This window comes from Triticum aestivum, chromosome 4D (genome assembly GCF_018294505.1).
Source record: "Triticum aestivum cultivar Chinese Spring chromosome 4D, IWGSC CS RefSeq v2.1, whole genome shotgun sequence".
Classification (NCBI taxonomy): domain Eukaryota; kingdom Viridiplantae; phylum Streptophyta; class Magnoliopsida; order Poales; family Poaceae; genus Triticum; species Triticum aestivum.
This window is the reverse complement of record NC_057805.1, coordinates 323,263,596-323,282,193: the sequence shown is the minus strand read 5'-3', so window position 1 is coordinate 323,282,193 and position 18,598 is coordinate 323,263,596. Positions and strand designations below refer to the sequence as shown.

At 44.7% G+C, this 18,598-nt stretch overlaps 2 protein-coding genes across 4 annotated transcripts; both read left to right on the top strand.

The window, feature by feature from the left end:
* Positions 1 to 5,924: 5,924 nt before the first annotated feature.
* Positions 5,925 to 11,917, top strand: LOC123099967 (probable protein phosphatase 2C 21). Of its 3 annotated transcripts, none has more exons than XM_044521975.1 (11): positions 5,925 to 6,056; positions 7,696 to 7,813; positions 7,937 to 8,006; positions 8,555 to 8,660; positions 9,110 to 9,212; positions 9,680 to 9,799; positions 9,902 to 10,082; positions 10,165 to 10,241; positions 10,331 to 10,383; positions 11,027 to 11,081; positions 11,305 to 11,917. In XM_044521975.1, the coding sequence occupies exons 2-11, from the start codon at positions 7,712 to 7,714 to the stop codon at positions 11,602 to 11,604; spliced, it is 1,167 nt and encodes a 388-aa protein (XP_044377910.1). In that variant the 5' UTR covers positions 5,925 to 6,056; positions 7,696 to 7,711; the 3' UTR covers positions 11,605 to 11,917. The 3 variants fall into 3 exon arrangements, with proteins under 3 accessions (XP_044377910.1, XP_044377912.1, XP_044377909.1); XM_044521977.1 differs by having other exon boundaries at positions 6,049 to 6,159; XM_044521974.1 differs by lacking the exon at positions 5,925 to 6,056 and having other exon boundaries at positions 7,670 to 7,813.
* A 3,826-nt stretch (positions 11,918 to 15,743) lies between these two features.
* LOC123097680 (uncharacterized) lies at positions 15,744 to 18,409 on the top strand. The gene is made up of 2 exons (XM_044519493.1): positions 15,744 to 15,977; positions 17,366 to 18,409. The coding sequence occupies exons 1-2, from the start codon at positions 15,905 to 15,907 to the stop codon at positions 18,067 to 18,069; spliced, it is 777 nt and encodes a 258-aa protein (XP_044375428.1). The 5' UTR covers positions 15,744 to 15,904; the 3' UTR covers positions 18,070 to 18,409.
* Positions 18,410 to 18,598: the final 189 nt, after the last annotated feature.

The window sequence follows — 18,598 nt, the reverse complement described above, 5'->3', positions numbered from 1 at the left end:
TTTATTGTATGAAATGCAAATGTCATGTAATTGCTTTACTTTATCACTATGCGTTAGCGATAGTTGTAGAAGCAATAGTTGGCGAGACGACCACGACGCTACGATGGAGATCAAGGTGTCAAGCCAGTGATGATGGAGATCATGACGGTGCTTTGGAGATGGAGATCAAAGGCACAAGATGATGATGGCCATATCATGTCACATATTTTGATTTCATATGATGTTTATCTTTTATGCATCTTATTTTGCTTAGTATGGCGGTAGCATTATAAGATGATCCCTTACTAAAATTTCAAGGTATAAGTGTTCTTCCTGAGTATGCGCCGTTGTGACAGTTCGTCGTGCTGAGACACCATGTGATGATCGGGTGTGATAGGCTCTGCGTTCACATACAACAGGTGCAAGAAAGTTTTGCACATGCGGAATACTCGGGTTAAACTTGACGAGCCTAGCATGTACAGCCTCGGAACACTGGAGACCGAAAGGTCCAACATGAATCATATACTAGATATGATCATCATAGAGATGTTCACCATTGAAGACTACTCCATCTCACGTGATGATCGGACATGGTATTACCCTGCCGTCCTAAGTAAATTTGCATGTGCCATCTCTAAAAACTTCAAATAAATATCCTTTTTGTGTGCCTGGATCATTCATGAAACGACAGGAGGTAGTAGGTACCTTCCATGCTAAGTGGATTATTCTCTGGACGAGTGTTTATTCACTCGCCATTGCACGTGAAAGGGGCGGTAATAGGGATTCCCAGTCCCAAACTACAAACAGAAAAGAGCTAACAAATAATCAAACAAAAAACTCCTACAGAGTCGTAACCTTTACTTTATCGCTTGAGAACCGCTACTAATGTGTTTAGCATGGAAGATATTGATAACTGATGGTCGCGAAGTAAACAAGAAGGGTGCATTTCTCAAAATATCATTTACATCTGTTTAAAAAATTGAGCTCTGGCACCGCTGCAAATCACTACTTCCCTCTGCGAAGGGACTATCTATTTACTTTTATGTTGTGTCATCACCTTCTAAAATAAGCGCCAGAACCTGAGAGCACTGTTGTCATGCTTATGCATTGTGTGTAGCTAATGTTGGGTGCATCATGACTGGATCTTTTCTACCATGAATTACAATGTTTAGTCGCTGCTTGAACTTTGGAGGTGCTCTGCATTTATGTTTTGCAGTCTCAGAAAGGGCTAGCGAGATACCACTATTGTCATATTATATTATGGTTGTTTTGACAACGTGTTGCTGTTTGAGATACCTTATTATTGCTCGCTAGCTGATTATGTCATTGATATGAGTTAAAATAATTTTTAAGAGTTATTATCGGCATGGTTAGTTATATTATTGGCTGAAAACCTGGTTACTTTTTAAGCTTATTTATGCAAACAAGAGCAAAAGAGTTCGTAAAAGTTTTTCTTTTTCACTTTCAGTTTATCAACTGAATTGTTTGAGGACAAGCAAAGGTTTAAGCTTGGGGGAGTTGATACGTCTCTGTCGTATCTACTTTTCCCAATGCTCTTCCTCTTGTTTTGGACTCTAATTTGCATGATTTGAATGAAACTAACCCGGCCTCACTGTTTTCAGCAGAACTACCATGGTGTTGTTTTTTGTGCAGAAATAAAAGTTCTCGGAATGGAACGAAACTTTGCGAGGATTTTTTTATATAATAAAAGAGAATTTCTGAAGCCAAGAACCACCGTAGGGGGGCACCTGGGTGGGCACAACCCACCAGGGTGCGCGCCCCCTCCAGGCGCGCCCAGGTGGGTTGTCCCCACCTGGTGGCCCCGCAAACCCTGAAACCGACGCTATAAAATCCTATTTTTCCGGAAAAAATCAGGGAGAAAGAATTATCGTGTTTCACGAGACGGAGCCGCCGCCGTCTCCTGTTCTTCATCGGGAGGCCAGATCTGGAGTCCGTTTGGGGCTTCGGAGAGGAGGATCTTCGATCTTCGTCATCACCAACCCTTCTCCATCGCCAATTCCATGATGCTCCCCACCGGGAGTGAGTAATTCCTTCGCAGGCTCGCTGGTCGATGAGGAGTTGGATGAGATTCATCATGTAATCTAGTTAGTTTTGTTAGGGCTTGATCCCTAGTATCCACTATGTTCTGAGATTGATGTTGCTATAACTTTGCCATGCTTAATGCTTGTCACTTTGGGCCCGGGTGCCATGATTTCAGATCCGAACCGTTTATGTTATCACCATTATATCTATGTTCTAGATCCGATCTTGCAAGTTATAGTCACCTATTACGTGTTATGATCCGGCAACCCCGGAGTGACAATAGTCGGGACCACTCCTGGTGATGATCGTAGTTTGAGGAGTTCATGTATTCACCGTGTGTTAATGTTTTGTTCTGGTTCTCTATTAAAAGGATGCCTTAATATCCCTTAGTTTCCAATAAGACCCCACTGCCACGGGAGGGTAGGACAAAAGATGTCATGCAAGTTCTTTCCATAAGCACGTATGACTATTTACGGAATACATGCCTACATTATATTTATGAACTATAGCTAGTGCCGTATCGCCCTAACTGTCAAATGATGAATATCATCCAAAAAATCATCGATCCAATTCCTACGAATTTCTCTTATATTGATCTTCCTAAGTTACTACTGCTATCGTTACTATTGCACTTGCTACAAAATCACTACTATCACTGTTACTGTTACTATTGCTGATGCTACTAATATCAAAACTATCATACTACTTTGCTACTGATCACTTTGCTACAGGTAATTAATCTCTAGGTGTGGTTGAATTGACAACTCAGCTGCTAATACTTACAAATATTCTTTTGCTCCCCTTGCGTCGAATCTATAAATTTGGGTTGAATACTCTACCCTCGAAAACTGTTGCGATCCCCTATACTTGTGGGTTATCAAGGCTCCTCGGAAATTTCCCGCGATGGAACCGATCCTGCATGTATTGGATCGCTCTTTGATGCGAACATGCACGTCGAGATCCTCCCTCCGATCGGCCACCTGGTTAGGTCTCTGGGCCTCATACCCAGTCCTAACAAGGCCCAAGTCAGAATCACAAATCACCGGCCCATCTCGGCCTAACAACATATTCAAGCACTCCTGTCGGGCCACCCGGATCAGACGAACATCGCCGTTCACCGTCGACAATCGGACAACAGCCGGAGCACTTTTTTTCTTCTTCTTCCTAGTGACCTTCGTCCTCACCTCCGATGGAAGAAACTTTGACAAAGTAATGGCAGACGAACTCACCTTGGGGAGAGGGCCGATCCATGGCTTCATCTTCGACGCTGATGACGATGGTCTTGGACCGAAAGCCACCTCCTTCTTACGCCTTCCACCGAGCTCCCTCTACAACAATGCTGCAGATTCCGACTTCACCAGTCGCATTCGAGGCTTCTCCTCCGGGTGAACAACGGTCGCCCCGTCCTCCGCATCATCGTCTTCCTCATTAGCCAGGACCCAGAAACGTCCCCTGAACCGCGGCTTCGAGGGTACGGGTTCCGCTGTGAGATCCACAACCTCGAACTGATCGTGCACAATCGGCTCCGCCTGCATGGAATGAACAACACACACCTCGAAGACATCGATTAACAAACGCATACCTTCGGTGATCTCCATGTCGACGTCGAGGTACCGCCCGGCAAGGATGTCTCCTTCCAGATCTCTCACTACCATCCATCTCGATGGATAGTACACATAGAGAAATCCGTCCCTCCAGCGTCCGGCAGCCCAGACGTCATCGAAACGAATTCCCCATTTGATCGGGTTCAGGACCCCCCTGATCTGATCCAGATCCGCCGAAGTGGCCGATCCACTTGTCTCTGATGGCGGCATCAGCCCTTCCGCCGCCGGCGATCCACTTGCCTCTGATGGCGGTATCAGCCCTTGCGCCGCCGGCTTTCCTTGCTCTGCCGGTGGAGGTTCGGGAGGAGGCGGCAGGGCCGCCGCCCCTTCCTCGTCGCCCTCAGCCCCCCTCATGTTTGGCTTTTGGATCCCTCAAATTATGTAAACATTGTTCTAAATCAGAATAAATTTTGGGTGTTCCGCTATTTATTTATTATTGGATTTTTTTCCCATTATCTACCAAAGCAGCACACGCATTAAGATTCCAAAAATTATGTACCAAGCTTAGAGGTAATTTTTGGGTCTCATATGATGTCAATAGCCTGTAAGCAAAGTGGGTTGTCTTCATATAGTCCCACTAATTGGCAGAAGGCGACCACTGGACCAGCCATCGATTCATTTAGTTTAGGACAACATGACCCCCTTCCCCCCTTGTTGAGCTGACCTCGCCATTGCTCCATTCCCCATCTGCGCATGTCTTCCACAACACCTAAAAAACGATTGTTTATGTTGCAAAGCCGCATCCCCACTCCCTGCTCTCTCAACGGTGTGTAGCTCAGCAATGCAACAGTTGTCCGACCCGCAGCATCGCGCTGCTGCCGGCTCATAGCAAAACGTCCGCGAGCTTGCAACGAGCATGCATACTGCAACACAGCAACCGCAATCGGTCGACTCACAACACCATTGCAGCATCGATCCATGGTTCGGCTTGCAGTGTCCTCAGTGTCGCCTTGCATGCAACACAACTAAGATTTTTTTTTTGCAATGGATTTAAAACGAGAGTTTATTCTTAAGTAAATCAATTGAAAGATGCTTCTCTAGAGTGTCCCATATATGTTTTCTATCTTCCATATGAGAACTGTCAATTCTCAGAAAATCCATCGTCTGCGGCGATGAACAAACACGTTGGCGGCCCCTCCAAACTTACCGCACCGGCGACATCTGCAACACTGGTGGGTTGGTTGGCCGGCCTGCAGCACCGGTGGGGCACTTGCAACACTCATGCCTGAACAGCGAGCTGGCCTGCATCAGCAGCCGTCATATTCGCAGCATGTCAGGCGTCCTTGCAGTAGTGGCGTGCCATACACACACACACACACACAGAGAGAGAGAGAGAGAGATGAGAGTGAAGGAAGGGGTGTGGTGTTTTTTAGCAAAAAAAAATCTGAACATGTCAAAAATCACAAAACTCTACCTATACTTTTTAAAGGTTTGTGTTCATAATAAAGAAAACTTGTAAAAAATGTCTGAACATGTTTTTTTAGCAAAAAAATCTGAACATGTAAAAGACATTCCAGAGCACATGTGGGAATGTTGTTGTGTGTGTTAGCAAAAAAATAAAGAGGCCCATATATGTACCGTTGTTTTTTTTCCGTTGTTTTTTGATAATCGTTTTTTGAGGAGTGTGGTGTGGGCTAGCACCGAGCACACTGAAGAGGCCCATATGCGTGTGTTAGCAAAAAAATAAAATAAAGAGGCCCATATGCGTGCGCGTATTCGGGACGCACGACGGAGCTCACAACCGCCGTCAGAAACGAGCCCCGTGACTGCTCGACTTCTCCGGCGAGCCACGCGGTGCTCGGGGGTTCCCGCGGACGAGGAGGGGGAGCGCCGCGAGCGGGAGTCCACCCCAGGAGGCTACGGCGTACGCGGGCGGGATAGCCGCCGGAGCAGAGGGCAAAGGAGTGGCATCAACCAGCGGCGACGGCGAGCGCGGGGATCCGGAGAGGCCGATGTAGCTCAGCTCTTCTGGCCTCCGCCTGTCGGGCATTCCCCGGAGCGCGGCGGCCGGCGGCCGGCGGCCACCGACCAACGGAGGAAGCGCGCCGTCGCCGGTCGGCGGCGAGGGGCACATGGCGGAACGGCGGCGGCGGAGGCAGGGGCACTTCCTTCACGCACGCCGTACTCCGCACGGCAACAGGGCAGGTGCGCGCCCGCCCGCGCGGCGCGCGTGGGCCCCACCCGCTGTGGCTCGTCGAGCGGGCCCGGTGGCACGCGCCTGGGCCGTTGGATCGGCCCCAGCTGGCACTGACGACGATCCGACGGCTGGGGACGCTCGCACGCGCGCGACGGGGGCGAAGGGAAGGAAAAGGAAAGGAGACGACGGAGGCCGCGGGTGCTTTATTTGCTGCGCCTGCGCCTGCAAACTCTGCTCTGCTCTGCTGCACAACCGCCCCGCTTTTTTTATCCTCCGTAGCGAAGGAAGGAAAGGTGAGACGATCAACCTGCATTTCCCCTCCCCATCCCCTCTCTGGTTTCGTCCGCGTCCAACCTAAACCCCAGAAACCCAAACCCCCGCATCCGCACCTGCAGGGTAAGATTCTTCTTCCTCCTCCTCCTCCTCTCGTCACCGCCTCTGCTCGGTTCTTGCTTCGTTGCATCATGCGGTGGTGGTGGTGGTGGTGGGGTTTCTGTCCTCGGTCCTTCTCGTTGCTGTTTGGGCGCTGCTGATCGAGCAGAGGGCTGCGCTTCCTGAATCTCGAGAGTCGATGCCTCTTTTTCTGTGCGTGCGGATTTTGCTTCGGGCCTGCTCCCGTCTCGTGTCCCTTGCGTTGCGTCGGCTTTTTTCAAGTTGGTACACAGGGCCGAGGCTCCGTCGCGATTTCTGTTCACCCTGTTCGATCCTGCGTCGTTCGTTTTTGTCGCTGCCGCCGCTGCTTTTGCTCTTGCATTCGGTGGTAATTTTCCTGGAGGAGGACGAACAACACCGAGACTCCATGGTGATTTCTCTTCGCCTCTTCGGTCCTGTTTAGTTCGTTTTGGTTGCTGCCTCTGCTGCTTTTGCTCTTGCATTTGGTGGTTATTTTCCTGGACATGGAGGATGACGAGGAGCACCGAGACTCCGTGGTGATTTCTCTTCGCCTCTTCGCTCCTATTTTGTTCGTTTTTGCTGTCGACGCTGCTCTTGCTCTTGCATTTGGTGGCCGATTTCTTGGGGAAGCTCATCGTCGTTGATCTCCGTTCGCTCTCTTCTGCATCTTGTCTGGTTGCTTCTGCTCTTCTCTTGTTACTCTGGCGGCTGATGGTGGTTTTATTGTTGGAGGAGGAGTCTCACGAGAACCACGCTCATCTCTATTCCTGTTCTCTTCTCCATCCCAACTGGATACTCTTCAACTCTTGATCTTCCCATCGTTCTTATCCCTGTTGTTATCGGCAACTCTGACGATTCTGGTGTCGAGAACTCGCTCTTTCTGCATGTGCGTTTTCTTGTCCCTTCACAGCGTGTGGATTTTCTCTTCGAAAACAAAAACAGCGCCCTCTTCGTCCTTCCGCTATCTGGAGTGCTAATTATTGTTCTCAATCCATCTCCGTGTAGTATCTCGCGCATCCTCCAAGTTCCTCAGAAACTGAGTTTGTCTGTACTTCCTTGGTGCTAACGTGCACTGCAACCTTGAGATCTATAAGTTCTTCCTTGTTATGAATGAGTGTGCTGACGTGAGTTATTTTGATATGTATGCTGTTGATGGCAAAGCCTTGATTCCGTTTTGATCTGCATTGTGTTTGTGCACCTGAGTAATGTAATTTTCTGATTATATAAGCATACCTTATGCACCCAGGGGCCCTTAATCCAAGCATGAGTTACCAACCTGCCAACCTGCAATTGAAAATTCTATAATATATTCAAATAGCGGCATAGATATGTTTTCCATTCTGCAGTGTGCCAGTGTAGTTCCAGTTCACATGCAGTATCATGATGGGAGTTATTTAGCTGTTTTTCTATCGTTCCTTTATCAAGTTTGCTGCTATATATATATGCGTTCTGCAATGCAGTGACAGTACATTTAGTTTACATGCTAGTTTTTGCTGGTAAGGATTTCTAGGCTATGGTGTTTATACTGAAATCTTTCAGGAAAGCAAACCCAGCAATGAGTGATGCAACAACCAAGTGTTCTGCTGGAGAAGAGAATGACAGAATCAAGTATGCTACGTCATCTATGAAAGGATTTCGTGATGAAATGGAAGATGCTGTGAGTAATATTGCAGTACTTTGTAAAATTGTTGAGATGATAATTCTGCAGATGTATATAATCAATTTTGCTTTGCTATTGTGGTGAAATACTGAATTTGATCCGGACCCTTCTTATTTGCAGCTCACAGCTGTCCTAGATCTAGATGGTTACAGTTCCACATCATTCTTTGGTGTTTATGATGGCCATGGAGGTTTGATCTTCGTTCTGATACTGTTAGAACATATTCTAAAATTTTGTGCTGTTAGCATAACTGACCATTGCATGCACTGTTTAAAGGAAGTCTTATCATAACATCATATAATTCATAGTAATCCAAGGTACACATCATGTGCATCTGTGTATTACACTATATATGTGCATGCTTTGTACGTTTACTATTTGTCGCAAATTTTGGCTGTCAAAATCTTGTACAATCATGATGAAACAACTGCGCAATGATGCTTCAGTTCAACATGCATGACCAAGTTTTGCAATCGGGTCTGAGCTGTATATAAACAGTGAGGGGCCAAACATTTATTCGATCTCATTTTTTTTAGGAGAGGAGAGGATTATGTTAGCAATATGTTCAGTAGTTCAGTGTGCTTTTTTACAGTAGTACACATGTATTGAAGGGATATTTCAGCTAGTGTTTGTCTTTGCACTGTTTTGATATATGACCTTGTATAGGAATATGGTTGATTCAGCCTTCGTTTTCTGTTATATAAGATGGTCATGCAGAGTTATTTGTTTCTGTTTCAGGAGCTGATGTAGCATTATATTGTTCAAGGCAATTTCATATTGAGCTCACCAAGGAACCAGACTATGGCAACAATCTGCGTACCGCACTGGAGCATGTGTATTTCAGGTTATTTTCTAGATGATTAAATCATGTACTCTACATATATAAGTACAGAAGAAAGTGACATATGGAACATGTGTGTGCAGGCGCATACGATATCGGCAAGGCATGCAGTTTTTCAAAAATTCTGAAATTTAGCTATAACAATCACCTGTAAAATTTCATTAAAAATATGACCAACTGTGGCCCCCACAAAAAACCAAGCATTTAAGTGCCTCTAGACATGTTCACATAATCTTCACTCATATATATGCACTTCTTGTTCAATATTGGAAGGTAAAAGGGCCAATGCTACAGTGTTCGAGAAAGGACCAATGTTATACCCATTCCTTCCATAGTTGCAATTGCTACCTAAGTTCACTTATTGTCACATGTTTGGATATGGAATACATAATTGTTTCATGCCTCCATAGTTACAATTGCTACATAAGTTCACTTATTGTCACATGTTGCAGAATTGATAAGAAGTTGAAACGATCGGATGAATGGAAAAGGGAGCCAGCTGATCCTCCTGTTAATAGAACTTTGAAAAACTTGCTCAGGGCTGCTCTTTGTGAGGTAACACTGAATGTTCTTTAAGCATTTAATTGTCGAAGAAATTAAACAAAATTTATCTCTCGGATAATGCTTCATATTATTATGTGTAAATGGAATTGGAAGGGATCGATGGGTATGATAAGGAGGATCTACTGTACTTTTACCCGATGTGCTTTGGAGTTGGTACTGATATATTTAACTCATAATTCCAATTTGTGTTCCATCAAGTGTCTGGTTTACCAAATTGGAAGGCAAACGTTCCTTTATGTTTCTCATTGCACCTTAGTAGTTACCATACTGTCAAAATTGAGGTGTGTTTGAGTTGATCATTTGTTTATTACACCGTTTGCTTCTTTTATCGAAGGGCACATGGGCAAATTCCTTCCCTGGTGGTGTTACTTACTTTTGTTTCTTAATAGTCTGTTTTTCCATATGATTTTGGATTATTATTTTCCGTAGTATTACTCAGTTTGGAATTTGTTTTGCAGGAACGTTATGTTCCCCCCCTACAGGAAGGAACCACAGCATGTGTGGCTCTCATTAGAGGTAACCAGATTATTGTTGGAAATATTGGTGATTCCCGTTGTGTACTCTCAAGGAATGGTCAGGTATAGTGACTATTTTCTTGTCAAATTTCTGAGTGGGGCATCCTGTCATAATGAATGTGTCCAAGTAGTGCCTGACAATTCTTATATGCATTTTATCGGAAGGCAAATGATCTATCCACCGATCACAAGCCAGACCTCCAACAGGAAAGGGAGAGAATTGAAAGGGCAGGAGGGCAAGTAACCAGGGATGAGAACCCCCAGAGAGATATCACAGGACGACTAGTTAGTGTGGACTTGGGCATCCATCGCATCGGGGGGAAATTAGCCATATCCAGAGCGATTGGTATGGTATTTATCTAATTTCCTTTCATTGTTGGATACAATCTATTCATTGCTGATGGGCATTTTGACTACTTGCATGTCAGGTGATTTTCAATTCAAGAAGAACAAAGCTTTGTCTCCTGCAGAACAAATTGTGACATGTAGTCCGGACATTCGCACTGTAAGTTTGTAACTATGTTGCGTTAGCTCAGTGTAAATTTGTTTCTGATGAGTGTGTTTTGATGGAAATAACACCATATATTTTTCTAGGTGGACATAACTGATGATACTGAATTTCTTATTATAGCAAGTGACGGTATCTGGTAAGTCTGAGCTAAAAATAATACGGAAGACTGTTTCATTGTGATGACTTGATTCTAAATGCAATACTTGATACATAGTAAAGTCACTCCAGTTACCTTACATGCTTGTTTCATCTTAGGCCAGTATTATATTTATCACTCGCGTTTTTTACATTTTGGTTCAGTTAAGTTCGATCCGCACTGTACTACAATGGTCTGAGTTTGAGCCACTTCATCACCATGTGTAATTCAGTTCCCAATTTCTCGGACCGGGGGCTATTAAGTTCTTTTTATGAGTTCAAGTTACTGAAAGGGCAACATCTGTCAATTCCTGGGTTAATTATTGCTTTGTAGTGCATAGATGAATTAAATTTGATGGTTCCGTATCATGTTGATTTGCTATTTGGAAATGGTAGCATGTTTGATTGCTCTTCTTAACAACCTTAGTGCTTGATGAAGCATTTATTTTGTTCCAATATAGGAGTCGTGCCATGTTTTCCGTCCACGTGGATGAATGCTAAAACTAATAAGAGAGTAGTCACCACAATCTGCTAGTACCCATAGAAACAGATCTTTGTTCTCATGTTTCATAGTAATATACAGTAATTTCGTTTATATATTACCATAACAAAATTACACATCTCTTGTTTTTCTTCTTCTCCAGGGACGTCAAGTCAAGTCAAGAGGCAGTTGATTTTGTAAGGCAGCGTTTGCAATCCGTGAGTCTTATTTCCTCAACTTTTTTCTGCTTGTCAATGAGACTAACAGTACATTTAAAAGAAACATCCTACCGGATGAAAGAAATTTTATCTGGTAGCATAACATTGTTGAAGGAATGACTCTGCACATAGTAACATTCGGTGGTTGTATGCATGGGCTGGTTTCCATTTGCAGATGGAATTGTTGTTCCTGTTGGATTGACATATGGTGTGATCAACGCAGGGGGAGACAGATCTGCGTGCCATTTGTGAGAGACTTCTTGATTCATGTCTGGGCCGGAGAATGAGTGACAATATGAGCGTGATAGTGGTTCAGTTCAAGGCGGGTGCCCGCGCCAACCCCACTGCCACTGCTGAAGCCAGGGCTGACGAAATCGAGGTCAACATCGAAGTGGGGCAGTCCAGCAGCGCAAATGTGGAAGGGGGGCAGCCCAGCAACGGAAATGAGGACGACGACGGCTCTGTCAACGGCTGCATAGGATGCTTCGGCCGCTTGGATATGTTTGAGGCCGGCGAGGACTGATGGGTGAGCTGTGCACTTACAGTTTTGAATTTTTGATCAAGAACTGAAAGGTGATCCTGAGCTGGGATGGTTTACGGTGCTATTTTTGCTCTTTGTCGGAGACAGAATTCGTGTAGGATGATATGGTACCACTCTTAGGGTCTGAGCAGTTGCTGTTACTTACTATACGTTGCATTGTAGTTTCGCTGGAGATTTTGCTTGAGAGCCACTTGGATTCACGCACTCTGTTTTCTTCTTCTTCACATCTTGTCTTGGATATCAAAGATGCTTGATGGGGTAGTATAACTATGGATGTTTAGTGCCTTGATGATAATTCCTCTATGCAATGCAGTATTATGCTCTCTATGTGTTTCTTGTCTGGTGTGCTTTTTGGATCATCAAGTATATATATTTTTGAGTTGGAATCATCAAGCATATAATGCAAGTGTTATTAATGGGCATTAGACTGTGATCTCAGTTAGCTTTAGATGAGAGTGGCAGCAGCCTGCATTGCATCAAATGGAAGGAATTCAACGACAAGCACGAGTTTCCTTAGAGCTCTGCCATATTCGCCATACACTCCTCTTCATAATAACTGTCATTGTGGAGGATAGAGGTGAGAAAACTCATCCTAACAGAATTTCTATATATAAAAATTATGGAGTTCATTCGGAAACTGGATTGTAGGCTCCATATTTAAAGGTTGGGACGCTGTTTTTGGGTGCAGTCCAAAATCCAAACACAAACCGAGATGGCGGGAGTAAACTTTCAGGGCTTCTTTCTCTCTGTGCCAATGATAAAGTTGCTTGCACCACTCTAGCAGTCATGTTTCCGCCCACTAAGGGCACGTAGAATAGTGGCATATGGATACGGATGCCCCATGACAAAAAATAGTTTAAGGCTTCTATGTTGATTTATTCTCCCTAATGCAAGCTACTACTAGTGTGCCTCATCAAAGAATAAGAAGTGACACTTACTACACATGCATCCCTTCTCTTCCCTTTAACTTTTCTAACTTTATGCACCGGACCATATTTTTTCTCTCCAAATACCCGCCTCCTACAGAGGATCCTGCTTCCCCATCCGAACCTACTTTTTATGTTATCCGAACCTACATGGCATGTGAGGCATCACCCTGGGGCTATGCATTGGCCATGCCCTAATGGCGCCCATCGTGTGTCCAACATGCCCATAGTTGTTGCCGGCCATTTTTCTCGTCGCCTGCACCGTTTTCTGTCAAGATGTCCTGGCACACAAGGCCTATCTAACCGCGCGTTGCTAGCGGCTATGAAACAACTGCCACCAAGGCATGTATAGACACTCCTTTCCTTCTAGGCCTCCTAGATCTGTCCTCGGCCTTTTTCTATGCCGCCATCTCACCACCCTCCTCTATAGGGAATCGCGTGGTTCCATTGGGCTCCATTTGAGGAGCTACTGCCAACGAGATACGGCTAACCTTGAAGCTCATGACAAGGAGGAGGAGGAGGCTGACACCAACATTATGGCCTCGTCGAAGTCAAAGGACGAGGGTCCCGTCCTCCAGGCTTGTGGAATCCCACCTGCTGTCGAGCCAACATCGTGTTATGGACTCACAGCTAGGGAAGCCCGGGCCGCCCGCCACACCACCTGTCCCGCTCTCTTCGATGAGTGGCTTCACGAATATGGATGTGCTTTTTTTAACACAGTATAGACGCAAGCGCTCATATACACGCGCATACACTCACCCCTATGAACGCACACACGCACACGCTACCTCTATGAGCAACTTCGAAAGACTAAGCCGGCATATCATCTTGAAATTTACGAAGTCACCATAGGCACCTCGTTGTCGACGGGAACGTCTCCTCCCACTGAATGCGCATTGCCGGAAATGCTGAAATAATCTAGGAATAAAGGCGAGCACCAGGACTTGTACCCTGGTGGGCTGGGGATACCACAGTCCCTCTAACCATCCAACCACAGGTTGGTTCACCAAATATGGATGTGCTGATATGTGCATTTTGCATCACATTTTAATAAGTTGAATGCTCATCTACCATGCATGTTCACGGGGCTATTTCATCTCTATCTTCTTGCAAGGTTGCACTGAAAGGGGCCAGAAAGTTGATAGAGCCGAAAAAATGAAGGTTTTGTGAGGGAAAATACCCATGAGCTGGAATATGGGCTCGGGTGGCCTGTGGGTCCCACACTCCTTGGCCACACGCCCTAGACCCTGGATACGTTGTGGGTCCACAAAGCTCCTCTAGCCGCCTCTTTGCTACATATGTTCATCATCTACTCAAAACCATCACAAGATATTTTTTTTGTTTTTCCGTTGAAAGGGCAGAACATATAATCCTACTTTTCTTCCTCCTAAGGTTAATCCATTCGGATTCAGTACCTTCAACTGGGGAATTGGAAGCCCTCATTGTCACAATTGCTAAGTTGGATGACTAAGGGCATATACAATGGTGGCATATGGATACAGATGCCCCATGAGAAAAAGTAGCTTGAGGCAACTACATTGATTTTTTCTCCCCGACGCAAACTACTACTAGTGGGCCTCATCAAGAAATAGAAAGAAAAATATATCAAAAACCATAATATCAAATCGATATGATTAGATTCATCATGAAATGAATTTTCATACTTCCTTGTTTAATATTGTGGATGTCGATATTTTTCGCTCTGAACTTGGTAATTTTTTTAGAATTTGACTTTCCACAAAACTGAAACCCCTTATATTTTGAACTGATGGAATATTTAGTTTGCCGGGTGAGGGAGATGATGTAGTGTATTTATTTATAATGTGGTGATTTGGTGGGCCTTTCGTGATGTGATTATTTGTTATCCGCTAACTAACCTATATTTATGTGGGGATTTTCTGCATCGGCGGCTGCATGTACTATATTGGTGCTACACTCTCACATGATGGCACTTTTTTAAGGTGGTGAAAGGGTGCGGGGGATTGATATGTTTTTGTACGCCTATTGTTACTTATTGATTTGGAAGGTTGTTGGCACGGTCAAATTCATAAACCAAATTCAAAATTTAATACCTCAAATGAACGAAAGAACTTCAAAATTAGGGAACATGGTGAATTAAAAGAATTGAATGAAAAAGCTCCTTGAGAAATTGTTGACCCAATCAAAATCAAGTTATCCAATTGTAAATTGTAGACTTCAACTAATTCTGTGGCCTTGAAAATTAGGAAGCATAGTGTATAGTATAAAAGAATTGAATGAGAGAGCGTTGACAAATTGTTGACTGTCAAAATTGGGTGACCCAATTCCAATTGAAAACCTCAATTTAATGTTGGCTCTTTAAAACTAGGGAGTCTAGTGTTATAGAGAATATAAAAGAATTGAATGAGAGTGTTGAGAAATTATTGACTCGGTCAAAATCGAGTGACCCAATTCCAATTAAAGATGTCAATTGAATGTTGGCTCTTTAAAACTAGGAAGCATAGTGTTATAGTGTATAATATAAAAGAATTGAACGAGAGTGTTGAGAAATTGTTGATTCGGTCAAAATCGGGTTATCCAATTTTAGTTGGAGACCTCAATTGAATGTTGGCTTTTAAAACTAGGAAGCATAGTGTTATATATGATGCATCTCTACTCTTTATTCAGCTTTTTACATCCGATCGCACTTTTTCTCCCAAACACCTGCCTTTTGTGGAGGATCCTGCTTCCCTATCCAAACCTACTTTCTCTAACATCCGATCCTACATGACATGTGGGGCATCACCATAAAACTATGCATTGGCCATGCCCTAATACTTGGCCTAGTTTAATCTATACTACGCTCACTTGCCGGTGACAAACCAATAAATAAATAAAAGTAAAGTCGTTTTAAAAGTGGGAGTAGTGTCAAAAAGTTCAGATGGAGATAAAAGATTTCAATGCTTTGCTAATCATGTTATTTTAAAGAAGTCTTTGAAACAGTTGCTTCTGAAATATGAGCTCAAAATAAATTTTTTGCTACTCCGGTCAATTCAAATTCATTGACGCAGCTTTAGTACGTATTTGGATATACGTACAATTTAGATGACCTACCTACTAGAGTTTTGTGAATTTCATTCAAACAAGTCGGGCGACTGGGCCCATGGCGTGAGGACCCACCCAACGCCGTGTCCTCCTTCCGGGTAACGCGTATCGCCACGCGGCAGCGGCGAATGGAACCCCTGCGGCCGTTCTTTTCTCTCTCTCTCTTTTCTTCCCAAGGAACCTGCCGTTCTTTTCTCTCGTTATTATTCGTTTCTTCCCCACTTCCTCCTCCTCCCACGAGAGGAGAGATCCTTGGTCTGCAGCGCCCGAGCCGAGCGCGCGCAGCCGCGAAGATGCTCGACATCCAGAAGCGGCGCGTCCAGCTTCTGCTCTTCGTCGCCGGCGTGCTCGCCCTCAGCATGACAGGCATGCTCCCCGATCCGCCCTCCGTTTTTTTCTCCAATTACTGTTAACCAGTTCGTCGAGCGAGCAGGTGAATACTTCTTCGTAGAGCGGCGGATCGCTGCGCGCGCTTGCGCGTGTGGTTTATGGCGCCTTTCGGTCTTTGATTCGGCGATTTTGTGTGGTGGGGGCTGTTTCCTAGTGAAGAAGTGGGTGCGCATTTGGCTGGTTTCGAGTGGGGATGCGTCTGATCTCGGGTTTCTGGACGACGGTAATGGCTACGGAGAGCGAACGACGGGTTCAATTGACGATGGTATAGTGCTACAATGCTTCCTAGGTCTGCGTTGATGTGGGCGGTGGAATTTGAAGTGGGAGTGCCTTAATTCAGAAAGCCATAGATTTCGAGTGAAGTCAGACTTGTTAAGGACTATTTAACTGCTTATAAGATGGTGATTAGCCTCTGCTCATAAGGTTAAGTTGAACAAAAAATAAGAACAACTGAACACTGTCTAGCATGGTTGGTACTTCATACTGATTGATTCATGAAAACACATTATATGTATGAACAAACAGGCTGTCTGTCTCAGGGCTTGAAGGCAGCGTCACATGCTCGCATACTGTTATGACGAAGATCTTGGAGTAGCAATTTTTTTGTCAGTTATATCGTTGTATTTAACTGGAACAGTGATTCTGTCTGGTACCATGAGTGTTCACATGCACAATTTACCCACATGTTTCGCTTACTCGAAAATTCCCGCATACTGTTTAAGGGGGCGTGGCAAATGTTTGGAGTGCATTGATGGCTGAAGCCATGCATGCAGTTCATCATGTAAGTTTGTTGGGATGGATAGAGCCACCCTGGAGACCGATTACCTTATGCTAAAAAATGCTGTGAGTAGCAATACTCTGGACCTGTCGGAGAATTGTGCGCTGGTGAAGGAGCTCAGGAGTAGCATTTTTTTTGCTTCCATTCAGTAACTGTGATGATGATTTGATTTCATCTCACAATAGTGTAAAGTGCAGACATCCAGTTTTCCTGCTGGTATACGTTGTGTGGCTATTAGCATTTTTGCCATGTGCTCATGCTGATGTGTTCCTCTCAAAATTAACAAATAAAAGATCTCCATACTAAATCTTCAATCACTGGATCTATGAGTATTACATTCTTTTGGAAAGATAACTCTTGCCCTGTTGCTAAGTTGACACATTGGCAAGCCATGATATCGTAGAAAATGGCCACATTGTAAGAATAATAAGGCACATTGACAGTTTAACATGGTATGCTATTGAATTGATATTGCTCTTGGCATCCAAATTTTCTCCTAGATAGTATCTGACGATTTCATTTTGGAGAAGTAAACTGGATGTATGCCTTTTGTAAATTAACCTTAATCAAAATTTGCAATCTGCAGCTGAGAAGTGCAGGGAACTTGTCGGAAAGGAGGCTGCATCAAAGAGCGGGCAGTTCACATTCATGAACTGTTTCGATATGGGGTCAGGCAGCCTTGCATGCGCGGGGAAGGAGGGGGTGAAGCTGTACGTGAACAACCTCCGAAGCGCACACATGGAAAACGTGCGGCAGCGAGCCATCGAGAAAGCATTGGCTGATGCTGTGATAGAAGGCCTGAGTCCCGCTGAGGCAGCCAAGCTAGCTCAAAAGGTCGGGGCAAAAGCGACGAAGGTGGCCGCTCGGCAAGCGAAGAGGATATTGGGGCCGATAATTTCCTCTGGCTGGGACTTCTTCGAGGCAATGTACTTCGGCGGAAGCATGACTGAAGGATTTCTACGGGGCACGGGCACCTTATTCGGAACCTATGCGGGTGGTTTCCATGGCGAGGAGAGGCTGGGAAAGCTTGGCTATCTCGTTGGAAGCCAGCTAGGCAGCTGGGTTGGGGGAAGAATCGGACTGATGGTCTACGATGTCATCAACGGGTTGAACTACATGCTTGAGTTTGTCCGTCCAGAGGAGTACCGATCATCATCTTATTATGACTCAGAAGAGGGCTCAGAGTATGCAGATAACTACAGAAGTGGCGAAGGAGATGAGCCAACATTTAGTGAGACGCTAGAAGAGGCGCAGCAGGAGGAGGAATCGGGGGGTTTCAGCTTGTTCTGAAACTTGAAGCTTGGATATCAGCCGACTTACACTGGGATGGCAGCAGGCCAGCAAGCAAGCACCACTTATTCTGAACTTGTTTTTGCATGTCTAGATGGGGAAGTGATTCTTGTATGGCCATTGTGTATAATAGAAACGTTTGCATGCAATCATGGTTGTGGCTGCATGGTCTACAGCAGAGGTACTGAACATCAACAAAGAAGAAACACATCTGGTCTGGGAGTATCTTTCTTGTAGCATACTTGGGGAAACAGGTCTCTAGAGTGAATTTGCTGTATATGTGTCTGTCAGTTCGTTTATAATTTAATTTAACATAGTTGGGCAGATGCCCCTTCATTTAGCAAGAATGTCTTCAGAATGAGCTCCTTTCTACTGTGTTTTTTACTTGTTGCACGTTAACCTATCTCTAGTACTCCTTCCGTTTCCATAGTTCGTATTGAAATATCTAAAAGGGCTTATATTTAAAAACGGAGGGAGTATTAGAGGAGAGTATAAGCTGGAATCCCGGAGCCAATCATTATCATTTGTC

Bases quoted from the DNA above. Each gene is read 5' to 3' on its own strand.
- LOC123099967 (XM_044521974.1), top strand. From the start codon at position 7,670: ATGGTGTTTATACTGAAATCTTTCAGGAAAGCAAACCCAGCAATGAGT. The intron at 8,661-9,109 runs GTTATTTTCTAG...CACATGTTGCAG, and splicing joins CTGGAGCATGTGTATTTCAG to AATTGATAAGAAGTTGAAAC. The intron at 10,384-11,026 runs GTAAGTCTGAGC...CTTCTTCTCCAG, and splicing joins ATAGCAAGTGACGGTATCTG to GGACGTCAAGTCAAGTCAAG.
- LOC123097680 (XM_044519493.1), top strand. From the start codon at position 15,905: ATGCTCGACATCCAGAAGCGGCGCGTCCAGCTTCTGCTCTTCGTCGCC. The intron at 15,978-17,365 runs GCATGCTCCCCG...TGCAATCTGCAG, and splicing joins GCTCGCCCTCAGCATGACAG to CTGAGAAGTGCAGGGAACTT.